Raw genomic sequence first — 12,314 nt, 5'->3', positions numbered from 1 at the left:
AACAAATTTTAGACAAACAAAAAAAAGTCTCCGTTTTGAACGTCTGGGGAGAAATGTGTGATGTTAAAATTTGGTCACAGGCCAAAAAAGGTTGGGAACCACTGGCCTAAATGTCGTCTAAAATTAACGTTTATTTGAAACATAGTATAGCAAACTATTACATCATCAAAAACACATTTTAACAAAAAAAAAAAAGTCTCCGTTTTGAACGTCTGGGGAGAAATGTGCGATGTTAAAATTTGGTCACAAGCCAAAAAAAGGTTCGAAACCACTGGCCTAAATGTCGTCTAAAATTAACGTTTATTTGAAACATAGTATAGCAAACTATTACATCATCAAAAACAAATTTTAACAAAAAAAAAAAAAAAAGTCTCCGTTTTGAAAGTCTGGGGAGAAATTTTTGAACGTCTGGGGAAAAATTTGTGATGTTAAAATGGGGTAACGAGCCAAAAAAGGTTGGGAACCACTGGCCTAAATGTCGTCTAAAATTAATGTTTATTTGAAACATAGTATAGCAAACTATTACATCATCAAAAACAAATTTTAGACAAAAAAAAAAGTCTCCGTTTTGAACGTCTGGGGAGAAATGTGTGATGTTAAAATTTGGTCACAAGCCAAAAAAAGGTTCGAAACCACTGGCCTAAATGTCGTCTAAAATTAACGTTTATTTGAAACATAGTATAGCAAACAATTACATGATCAAAAACAAATTTTAACAAAAAAAAAAGTCTCCGTTTTAAACATCTGGGGAGAAATTTGTGATGTTAAAATTTGGTCACGAGCCAAAAAAGGTTGGGAACCACTGGCCTAAATGTCGTCTAAAATTAGCGTTTATTTGAAACATAGTATAGCAAACTATTACATCATCAAAAACAAATTTTAGCCAAAAAAAAAAAAAAAAGTCTCCGTTTTGAACATCTGGGGAGAAATTTGTGATGTTAAAATGGGGTCACAAGCCAAAAAAGGTTGGGAACTACAGGTAAAAGTTTAATGAATAAACAGTTCAGTTCAGTTTCTCTGGAAATCACGGTGACACTTTCTAGAGCTGCGGTCGTAGTCGTACCTGAACGCAGCCAGGAGGGGGGCGTAGATGGAGTCTCCATCGTAGACGTACAGATGATCCCAGCTGCACTCGGTGGCGAAGTGGTTGAAACGCAATCGAAGTATGGTGTTTGGCCTGAAAACACACACAAAAGGACCATGATTATATGATCCCCATGGGTTAAATATTCAGTTCACAGCAACAGTGTTCAGTCAAGGTTATTTTATAATCATCATTTTGCAGTTATTGTCAAACAAGCGTCATAATTCTAAATAATCATGCTGTCAACAGTTTGCGTTCACCTCGACAAAAACAATTGGATGAAACTTGCAGAATTAACATGTTATTATTCCCACATTGTTTTCCCCAGTCTGACTGCCACCCTTTTACTGGGATCATCTCAGTTGTTTTGCTGTTAGTGTTTTCTATTGGTTTTCAGATGTTGTAGCAGCTGTTTTGTTCCTCACTTTTGTTAAAGATTTAATGTGTTTTTGTAGCATGTGGGGTTCCTTCTACAATAAAGTACATATATTTAGAAAAGCATAATTATCATATTACAATTATTTGAATTTAATGGGGAAAAAAAGAGGTAATTTTAAATAATCGCGTTAACTGACTCCATTCAACTCTACGAAAACTTTTAATATACTAAATATTTTGTCAATATTCCTACACTGTTTTTCCCCAGAACCTACTACTACCAGTTTGTTTTGCTATCTGCATTTTCCATTGGTTTTCAGATGCTTCAGCTGTTTCTATCAATTTACTTAATTTTTGAAGATTTACAGGAGTGATATTTTACTTTTTTAAATGGAATTCTGCATTTTCAAACATTCCCCTGTGGTCTGCATAAACTGTAAATGCTCTGCTTGGGTCTGAATTCTTCATTAATTCAACTCCACAGGTGCATCTTCAACCCTGTATCTGAGTAATGACACCAGAAAGGTGGTTTTGAGCGCTGGCACTTTAACCCTTTCATGCATGAATTATGAGAACCTTAGTTGAGATTTTTTTTTTTTTTTTTTTTTTTTAGTGTTTTTATTCCTCCTTAGACATGAAAAAAACATTGAGATTGAGGGTTTTTTTTTTTTTTCATAAATTTACAAAAATGTCCACTCAACTACACCATGAATTTTATTCTTGAAGCAAAGAAACATGTATTTAAAACCCGATATCATAAAGTGATGTGAAAACAGTCAAATGAAACCATGTTTAATGCAGTTAATCTGATGTTTTCTCACATTTTAACATATTCTAATACTAGTTATTACTCACTTCATGGAGATAATATGAAAAAAATAAATATTAACAATTGATTTCCACTCAAGAACCAATCAAGAACAGCAAAGTTACAGTAATGGTATGAATTGCAGTTTATGAGATGATGCATAAGTGTCCACTGCGTTGGTTGATATGGAACTAAAACAACAAAACCCATGAATATACAAGAGAACAGCAGGAGAATAACTGTCCACTATAGTGACCACTATGCATGAAAGGGTTAAATGCACGAGCCACTTCAGGCCCCGCCCCCATCCAGGTTGTTGACCGTGCTTTCTGTCTCGTTCAACCACTTGTGTTCGTTAATACAGCCAACAACTGAACATTTGAGGTAATCGGCTCAAAGTTTGGACATACTTTCCGTTTTTACTACAACCGTTGCTGCTGACAAACAATTATGTCGTACTAGGAGAAATGTTTGTTGGAAGTCTTGATGTTATATGTGCGAATGTCGTGACTTAACTAGTTATAAAACTTAACAAATTAAGCAGGAATTGAAACAGGTTGTAGAAATCCACTGGATTTTTGCCAAAATTAATATAAAGATAGCTTTGCAGCACCTGGAGGGTTCAAATTCAAACTGTATGAACTATTAGGGTCCAAATACACAAATAAATGAACCAAAGACTAATAAAAGTGGGTTTAGCAAAATATGACCCCTTTAAGTGTATGGTTGTGGGGTCTGGGGGTCCTTCCAAAAGAAAACATTTTTGAGGAGAAAAAAAAAAGAAGTTTTGTTGCACCTTTTTTGTCCTACATGTGTACATATACTTGGAAAAGCATCCAAAACATCCAAAAACTTGTTGAAATGCACTGGCGACCAAAAAGTTAGAGCTAGATCTGATGCTCTCCATATTGTTCTTTCATTCATGTGGCTTTGGTTTGGCCCAAAAATGGCTTGGGTCCTGGAGCTAAACCTTATAATGCAGGGTTTTTCCTAATATTAAAAGCCTTAGCTGCAGCATCCAGGCTTGTTTGGACTTCATCTAGGCCAAAAAGTACAATTAGCCCTTTCAATGTTGTTCATTTATCATCTGATAAACAGAGATATGGCATTACTCTGCAGCTTGTGGTTCCAAAAATGAAAAAGAAGCTTTGCGGGGTTGCCCCAAAGCTGTGGAACCAGTCGCCCTTCGATGTTAGACAGGCTAAGTCTCTGCCTGTCTTTAAATCGCATCTAAAAACACACTTTTTCTCATTGGCTTTTAATCAATGAGTGAGATGTTTCTTTTTTTATATTTTCTTATGCTGTTTTTATCACATTTTACTTTGGTCTCTGTTTTTATGATGGTTGCATTCTGTTGTTCTTAGCCCGCTTTGCACCCTGTGTTATCACTGTTTTTACTTATTTAATCCCTTGTTTTATGTTTTGTGTATGACACTTTTGCACTGCTGTAAAGTTCTTAAAGTGGTATGGCATGGCATGGCATGTATGGTACGGTATAGTGCAGTACGGTATAGTATAGTATAGTATAGTATAGTATAGTGCAGTACAGTACGGTTCAGTATAATATAGTATAGTACGGTATAGTACGGTACAGTACAGTATAGTACAGTATTTTACAGTATAGTATAGTACAGTACAGTACAGTATAGTATAGTATAGTACAGTACAGTATAGTATAATATAGTATAGTATAGTCTGGTCTGGTATGGTACTGTTCCAATATTATGTGAAATTACACAGTACAGTATAGTATAGTATAGTATAGTATAGTATAGTATAGTATAGTATAGTACGGGACAGTATAGTACAGTACAGTACAGTATAGTATAGTATAGTACGGGACAGTACAGTACAGTACAGTACAGTATAGTACGGCATGGTGCGGTATAGTCTTGTCTAGTCTTGTCTAGTCTAGTCTAGTCTGGTCTGGTACTGTTCCAATATTATGTGAAATTACACAGTACAGCACAGCATAGCATAGTATGGTATAGTATAGTATAGTATAGTATAGTATAGTATAGTATAGTATAGTATAGTACGGGACAGTACAGTACAGTACAGTACAGTATAGTATAGTATAGTATAGTACGGGACAGTACAGTACAGTACAGTACAGTACAGTATAGTATAGTATAGTATGGCACGGTACGGTATAGTCTTGTCTAGTCTAGTCTAGTCTGGTCTGGTACTGTTCCAATATTATGTGAAATTACACAGTACAGCATAGCATAGCATAGCATAGCATAGTATGGTATGGTATAGTATAGTATAGTATAGCACGGTATACTATAGTATAGTATAGCATAGTATAGTGTAGTATTGTGCAGTACAGCACAGTATAGTATAGAACGGTATAGTATAGTATAGTATAGTATAGTATAGTATAGTATGGTCTGGTACTGTTCCAATATTATGTGAAATTACACAGTACAGTATAGTATAGTACAGTATGGTATAGTATAGTATAGTATAGTATAGTATAGTATAGTATAGTATAGTATGGTATAGTATAGTATAGTATGGTACGGTACAGTACAGTACAATATAGTATAGTATATTATGGCACGGTACAGTATAGTCTTGTTTAGTGTAGTCTAGTCTGGTCTGGTACTGTTCCAATATTATGTGAAATTACACAGTACAGCATAGCATAGCATAGCATAGCATAGTATAGTATAGTATAGTATAGCATAGTATAGCACGGTATACTATAGTATAGTATAGCATAGTATAGTGTAGTATAGTACAGTACAGCACAGTATAGTATAGGACAGTATAGTATAGTATAGTGTAGTATGGTCTGGTACTGTTCCAATATTATGTGAAATTACACAGTACAGTATAGTATAGTACAGTACGGTATACTATAGTATAGTATAGTATAGTATAGTATGGCACGGTATAGTATAGTATAGTATGGTATAGTATAGTATAGTATAGTATGGTACGGTACAGTACAGTACAATATAGTATAGTATATTATGGCACGGTACAGTATAGTCTTGTTTAGTGTAGTCTAGTCTGGTCTGGTACTGTTCCAATATTATGTGAAATTACACAGTACAGCATAGCATAGCATAGCATAGCATAGTATAGTATAGTATAGTATAGTATAGCATAGTATAGCACGGTATACTATAGTATAGTATAGCATAGTAAAGTGTAGCATAGTACAGTACAGCACAGTATAGTATAGGACAGTATAGTATAGTATAGTGTAGTATGGTCTGGTACTGTTCCAATATTATGTGAAATTACACAGTACAGTATAGTATAGTACAGTACGGTATAGTATAGTATAGTATAGTATGGCATGGTATGGTACGGTATAGTATAGTATAGTATAGTATAGTATAGTATAGTATAGTATAGTATAGTATAGTACGGTATGGTACGGTATAGTTCAGTTCAGTACAGTATAGTATAGTATGGTACAGTACGGTACAGTACAGTTCAGTATGGTATGGTACGGTACGGTACAGTTCAGTATAGTATAGTATAGTATAGTATAGTACGGTACGGTACAGTACAGTACAATATAGTATAGTATGGTTCTGTTCCAATATTCTGTGAAATTATACACTCCCTGGCTAGAAGAACTTCCCACTTGGATTTAACTACATAAATAGTTCAGATCCATCCATTGGATAATTACTGAGGTGATTAATAGTACCTTCTCATTTCTGAAACAACCATCAGTTTGACAGAGAGCATAAATATTGGATAATACCCGGATTCATCCTCAGATTATGAAAGAGATTATAATTAAACTTCATTCCACTCCTTTCTGAATGTTTTCCTTTCTTTTCATATAAATCTTTTGGTGGTTTGGTTTTAATGGTATATTCAAATAAATAAACAGAGTGATGAGACTGTATTTTCACACATGCACCGGTCTTGGGAGATTCCAGGTCTGAACCACTTTGAGGATCTTTGGGATGAGGGAAGAAGACCTTACACAGTGGTCCAACTCTCCATCATCTAAACAAGACTTGGACAAAAATTAATACAATTCTGGCATCGCATGAGCATTAACCCTTAGGGGTCCATGGTCACAGGCCTGAGACTGAATCATACGACATTTTCAAGATTTCGATGAGAAAACCGGAGAAAACACCTAAATAAAGATATGCTTTTATGTCAAATATTGGAGAATAGTTTTAATTTATTACAATTTTAATTTTATATAGCTAATATCTAGAACCAATATTCACTTTTAAAGTCTTTGAAAAGGTTTGTTAAGCATCTTTGTGTTATTTATGCAATAAATTATATACATTTTTCAAATCAGATTTTAGATTCTTTGTGTGTTTTTTGGCCTTTTGTGTTTACATAGTACACAGGTGTCAAACATGCGGCCCGGGGGCCACATCTGGCCCGCCAAAGGGTCCAGTTCGGCCCTTGGGATGAAGGTGTGAAATGCAAAAATTACACTGAAGATATTAACAATCACTTTAGTTCAGGTTCCACATTTAGACCAATATGATCTAAAGTGGGTCAGACCAGTAAAATACTACCATAAGAACCTATAAATACTCACAACTTCAAATTTCTGTCTTAGTAAATGTAAATATTTCCATATATTTACACTAAAACAAAGTATAATTTCACAAAAAATGTGAATAACCTGAACAAATATGAACAACCTGAAATATTTTAAGAGAAATAAGTAAAATTTTAACAATATTCTGCCTGATATTAAATGTTTTGTGTATTTGTAGATCCACTGTGATCTGTAAGTTATAATAAATATGTGGAAATTGATAAACTGAGGCAGAATATTGTTAAAATTACATTTATTTTTTTCAGGTTGTTCATGTTACCCACATTGTTTGAAAGGATAGTTTGTAGATGTAAACCTTTTTAGAGCGTAAATTAACTATTTTCACTCTTAAACACAAAGAAAAGTTCAGAGTTGACATTATTTATATATTATTATGTTATTATTTTACTGGTTCAGCCCACTGCAGATCTAATTTAGCCGAATATGGCCCCTGGAATAAAATGAGTTTGACACCCCTACCATAGCTACTGATGTAAGAACTTAAGTGATTTTGGTTATTATCAAGAAAAACATGTTAAATGGATAGATATCAGCTCTGAAATTAAACGACTATGAGCTATTTTTGTTGTTATGATTATATTTGTCCAAACAAATGTACCTTTAGTTGTACCAGGCATTAAAATGAACAAGAAATTGAAGAAAACAAGGGGTGGTCTGATCATTTTTTTGTGACTGTACATTGACCAGGAAAACTTTAATTTGACGTTTTATCGCATTTTATTTGGGAAGATTATCGATTGTGCAGGATCCTGAAAAGATGTTTGATAACTGCCTCTGGGTAACTGACCTACTTTCGGAATTGCAGCTTCCATTTGCAGACTTTACAAGCTCATAACTTGTGTTGTTGTGCGTCCTGCAGTATCAATTTGTCCAATAAATCCCACGCACCAATCGCACTTATTAAGCTCTGTTCCCACTAGAGCGATGCACACGGCAGGAAAGTTACTGATTTCACCGTTGAAAATTGGCTCATTGCAAAACGCACCACCCACTTTCACTACATGAGCGGTGTAAAGAGGATGAAAAACATGAAAGGTAGATAATTAACCAACTGGCAGAGGAGAACCATTTACCACCTACAACTAACACTTACTGGCATTTTCTGCTGCAGTTACACACCCCGGCTCTACATGAGCAGCAGAAAACACGTAGTAAAAAAAACGTCCAAATTCAGCTTTTATAATTCTGCACATCAGCGCCTGCTAATCTGAAGCTGTGGTTGTTTTATTTCAGGCCCCACCTGAAATGGGAGAATGTATCCCACGGGAAAATTAAGGCACCTTCAAGTCCCAGCGCATGAGTAAAATGTCCAGTACCCACAATGCAATGCGGCAGACTGGCACTAATCATCACTCTGTAGAGCTGAATTTTACACTGCATCTGTGCAGAACTATTACACTGACTTTGAACTCTACTGTTACAGCTGCTTTACTCTCCATAGAGCTAAAAAATACTCTATGTAGGTTAAAATAGTTTGACTCTGAAATGTCGACAGTGCATATTTTTACTGTGTACACATTGAAAAAAAAACACAAAATTTAACAAAAACGTGACTTTTTATTCGTCAGGATTCAGTCAGTTCATTACCCCGGTGCGTTTGCTCATATGCACATATTCGACTACAACAGCTTCTCTCCAGTACTCAGCGCCGCCCAAGACAATTAAGATCCATTTAAAGAGCTAGAAAACAACCCAGATGGGAGAACAACAGTAGATGGTACCAGATCCATCTTCACTATGACGAAGCAGAAATGTATAAACCAGCTTAACCTCGAACAACACCCGTGATAAAAAAACACTGTTAACCCATAAAGTTGGAATAAAACATTTTTCCTTGGTCTCATGAAATGATCGTGACAATGTGATTTATTCTTGATAGTTGAAGTGTAACTGGGACTCAGTATGTAATCACTGCACCGGGTCAAAGGTCATAACTGTTGTAAATAAATAGGAATAAAAAGAGCAATGTGTCAGAAAACAATTATTTCAACTTTATGAGCAACAGTGAAAAAAAGACGACAGTTAATATTCTGAGCAATTGTAGAAACATGGATACAACCAAACCCCCCTATAAATATAAACGGTTAATTTCTAAAAAGGAAAACTAAATTACAGACTAATGAAAACATAATTAACACCAATCATTCCTGCCTGTGACCATCAGACTGTTGAATTCCACATTATAACCACATTATTTTAATAACACAACAATTTTTGCACACTTATTTGTGTATATTTCTTTTAACTATCCTATTCATAATATATTGTATACACCAGAACGTGGATGGATGGATGATTATTATTATTATTATTATTATTATTATTATTATTATTATTGTTATTATTATTATTGTTATTATTATTATTATTATTAGTAGTAGTAGTAGTATTGTTGTTGTTTTATTATTATTATTATTATTATTATTGTTATTATTATTATTATTATTATTATTGTTATTATTATTATTGTTATTATTAGTAGTAGTAGTAGTAGTAGTAGTAGTAGTAGTAGTATTGTTGTTGTTTTATTATTATTATTATTATTATTATTATTATTATTATTATTATTATTATTATTATTATTATTATTATTATCATTATTATTGTTATTATTATTATCTAGTAGTCTTTCTCAAATGGGGTTTTTTGAAATTTTAAAAAATACAAAAATACATAAAATAAGTCATCATGTACTGAATTTAAAATAAATAATGACAATTAATGCTGACATATAAAACACAGTAAATACAAATAATATATAATAAAATTGACACTCCTGACCTTATTTCATTTCAATATTTTTAAAAACTCAGAGCCCCCCCCCCCCCCCCCCAAAGCTTTGGTAACATTTTGAGAAAATTTCTATTTTATATTATTCAAGATGAGTTTATTTGAGTAATTAAATAATCATTTTTTGTTGATGAAAGGTTCATTTATTCATTTATTAAGGACCAATCAATTATTTTTTTCTTATCAAGGAAAGAGGGCACTTTTCAGTTCATATTTTGCAAAATTTACTTATTAAGATTCGTTATTTTTAAGATATTACAGTTATTAAATATATGTTGTTTGTTTAGAAAGTTTTGAAAATATAAACAGACACCTTTGGCACAGGAACAAATTTTTTCCCCATTTTTTTCAATCAAAAATGCTGAAGCGAGAGTTGGGGGTACTTGGCTAAAAAAAAGTCTATTTTAGGGGGTACTCCACTGTAAAAAGTTTGAGAACCACAAGGCTAGTACATATTGTATAACTTAATGTTCTTATATTATATCGTAACATACAATTTCCCCCTTGGATTAATAGATTTTAAAGATTTGGATTACAAATATTATGTTCGATATCTTCAATACACAATAGCTTCACTCTTAAAATTTTTGTATCTTTATTATAAATCAGCAGCTAAAAGAAATAAACTCTTAGCCTAAGGGCAGCAGACACAGACACAGTTAGAGTTAAAAACATCTGTTTGATTTATAACGTTCATGAGATTCTAAAAACTGCCACAGCTCCAAATTTGATTAGATTTGCGAAATGAAATCACGAAAACATGCGAGTGGAAAACAAAGTCCTATTTAGTATTGCTATTATCGGTGGAACGAGATGTGCGGGAAATGTTCTGAATAGCCACTTTTTATTCCTCTGCGTTTTATTTATGAGAGCGGTGAAGTGGCGGCTCGCGAACCAGACCGACCCGGAGACGACGTCAGCCTCGAGGTTTGATTAGACAAGAGGGCATGTGAGCGGCAAAATATGAGTCTAATGTAACTGAGGACCGAGCGGGGACATGCGACAAAGACCCCGTTATTCTGCTCCAGCTGTCGTTTTAACCCGACAGCAGAGCCGCACGCCACATCTCACAATTTTTTTTTTTTTTTTTTTTTAAAGTATTCGTGTCATTCTGATGCATATGATGCGCGTGACACTGTTAACCTTTGGCCGAGACGGAGCTGAGGTCTTAAGGAAGCATATAAATGTGCCATTAGCGTGGAATGAAAGCGGCGGACGGCAGGACGACCCGGTCATTAGAGACGACCCTCGACAAACAGGAAGGTCACGAGTACAGGTCCCTGAGGGGCACAAACACCGTGACGAGGCAGACGTGAGTGTGACTTCCAGGCCGGGTCGCTCACAGTTAGTCCACATTAACTCTGTAAAAGCCTGAACCGTTAAATCATTGACAGAATTCTTTGGAACTGGAGCTTTTATTGGTCCTTCTGTCAGTTTTGTATCATATTTGATACATCTGGTCTCAATGCTCAAATATTATTATTTTTGAACAAACAAAAAAATACATACAAAAACAATATATCAACAGGTATTCAACACTGTAGATCAGTTGATGGTTTGGTTGCAGTCAAATGAAAAATAGCAACAGCATCACCCCACCCCACCCCACCCCCCCCAAAAAAAAAGGGAATTTCCCTATAAGGCTAACACAACTGCTATCCCTTAGTTTGAGCTAAACTGCAACTAAGCACCACATTATCCCTGTAAAGCCTGAACCATTACATCATTGATAGAAAATCCCAGTTCTTTGTAACTGGAGCTTTTATTGGTCCTTCTGTCCTTCAGTTTTGTATCATATTTGATACATCAGGTCTCAATGCTCAAATATTATTATTATTTTTGAACAAACATAATATATCAACAGGTATTAAACATTTTAGATCAGTAGATGGTTTGGCTGCAGAGGAGTGAAAAATAGCAACAGTATCACCCCCCCCCCCCCCAGAAAAAAAAAAAAGTGAATTTCCCTATAAGGCTAACACAACTGCTATCCCTTGGTTTGAACTAAACTGCAACTAAGCACCACATTAACCCTGTAAAGCCTGAACCATTACATCATTGACAGAAAATCCCAGTTCTTTGTAACTGGAGCTTTTATTGGTCCTTCTGTCCTTCAGTTTTGTATCATATTTGGCACATCAGGTCTCAATGGTCAAATATTATTACTTTTGAACAAACAAAAACATAATATATCAACAGGTATTAAACATTTCTAAAAAGCCAAATAAAAGTCTACATTCTAATCATAATTATCTGTTGCCATATTAAATTTTTATTACTTAAAATTCGACGGATGTTAAAGTTGATTCTGATTTTAATCTAAATAGCCAAATAAAAGTCAAATTTCTAATCATTTATCTGTTGCTATATTAAATTTTTATTACTTAAAATTCGATGGACATTAAAGTTGATTCTGATTTTAGTCTAAAAAGCCAAACAAAGTCTCCTGTCTAATTGTATTTATCTGTCAAATACAGCTCCACATGTCAAAAACACATACACATTTATATTTCTAACAGAGTTGACATTGGTAATAGTCTTTGACGCAGCTCAAGATAAAAAAAATTCAGTTTATTCAAGATGCAGCAGCTAAAGCTTCTACGTCCTGTGTTTTTCCAATAACCGCCACCGTGTGTGATATTTTATTAAATAATGTAGGACACATACATATGCATGCACATACATGTCAT

The 12,314-nt window shown here is 34.2% G+C and overlaps 1 protein-coding gene across 1 annotated transcript in view; it reads right to left on the bottom strand.

The window, feature by feature from the left end:
* atrn (attractin) overlaps positions 1–12,314 on the bottom strand; it is a 607,345-nt gene that overhangs the window by 490,534 nt on the left and 104,497 nt on the right. Inside the window, exon 3 of the mRNA XM_030126085.1 lies at positions 1,064–1,177. Coding sequence (XP_029981945.1) covers positions 1,064–1,177 — 114 coding nt within the window. The remainder of the gene's footprint in view (positions 1–1,063; positions 1,178–12,314) is intronic.

This window comes from Sphaeramia orbicularis, chromosome 22, assembly GCF_902148855.1.
Source record: "Sphaeramia orbicularis chromosome 22, fSphaOr1.1, whole genome shotgun sequence".
NCBI lineage: Eukaryota > Metazoa > Chordata > Actinopteri > Kurtiformes > Apogonidae > Sphaeramia > Sphaeramia orbicularis.
Note: the sequence above shows the minus strand (reverse complement) of the source record. Positions and strands in the feature narration are given on the sequence as shown.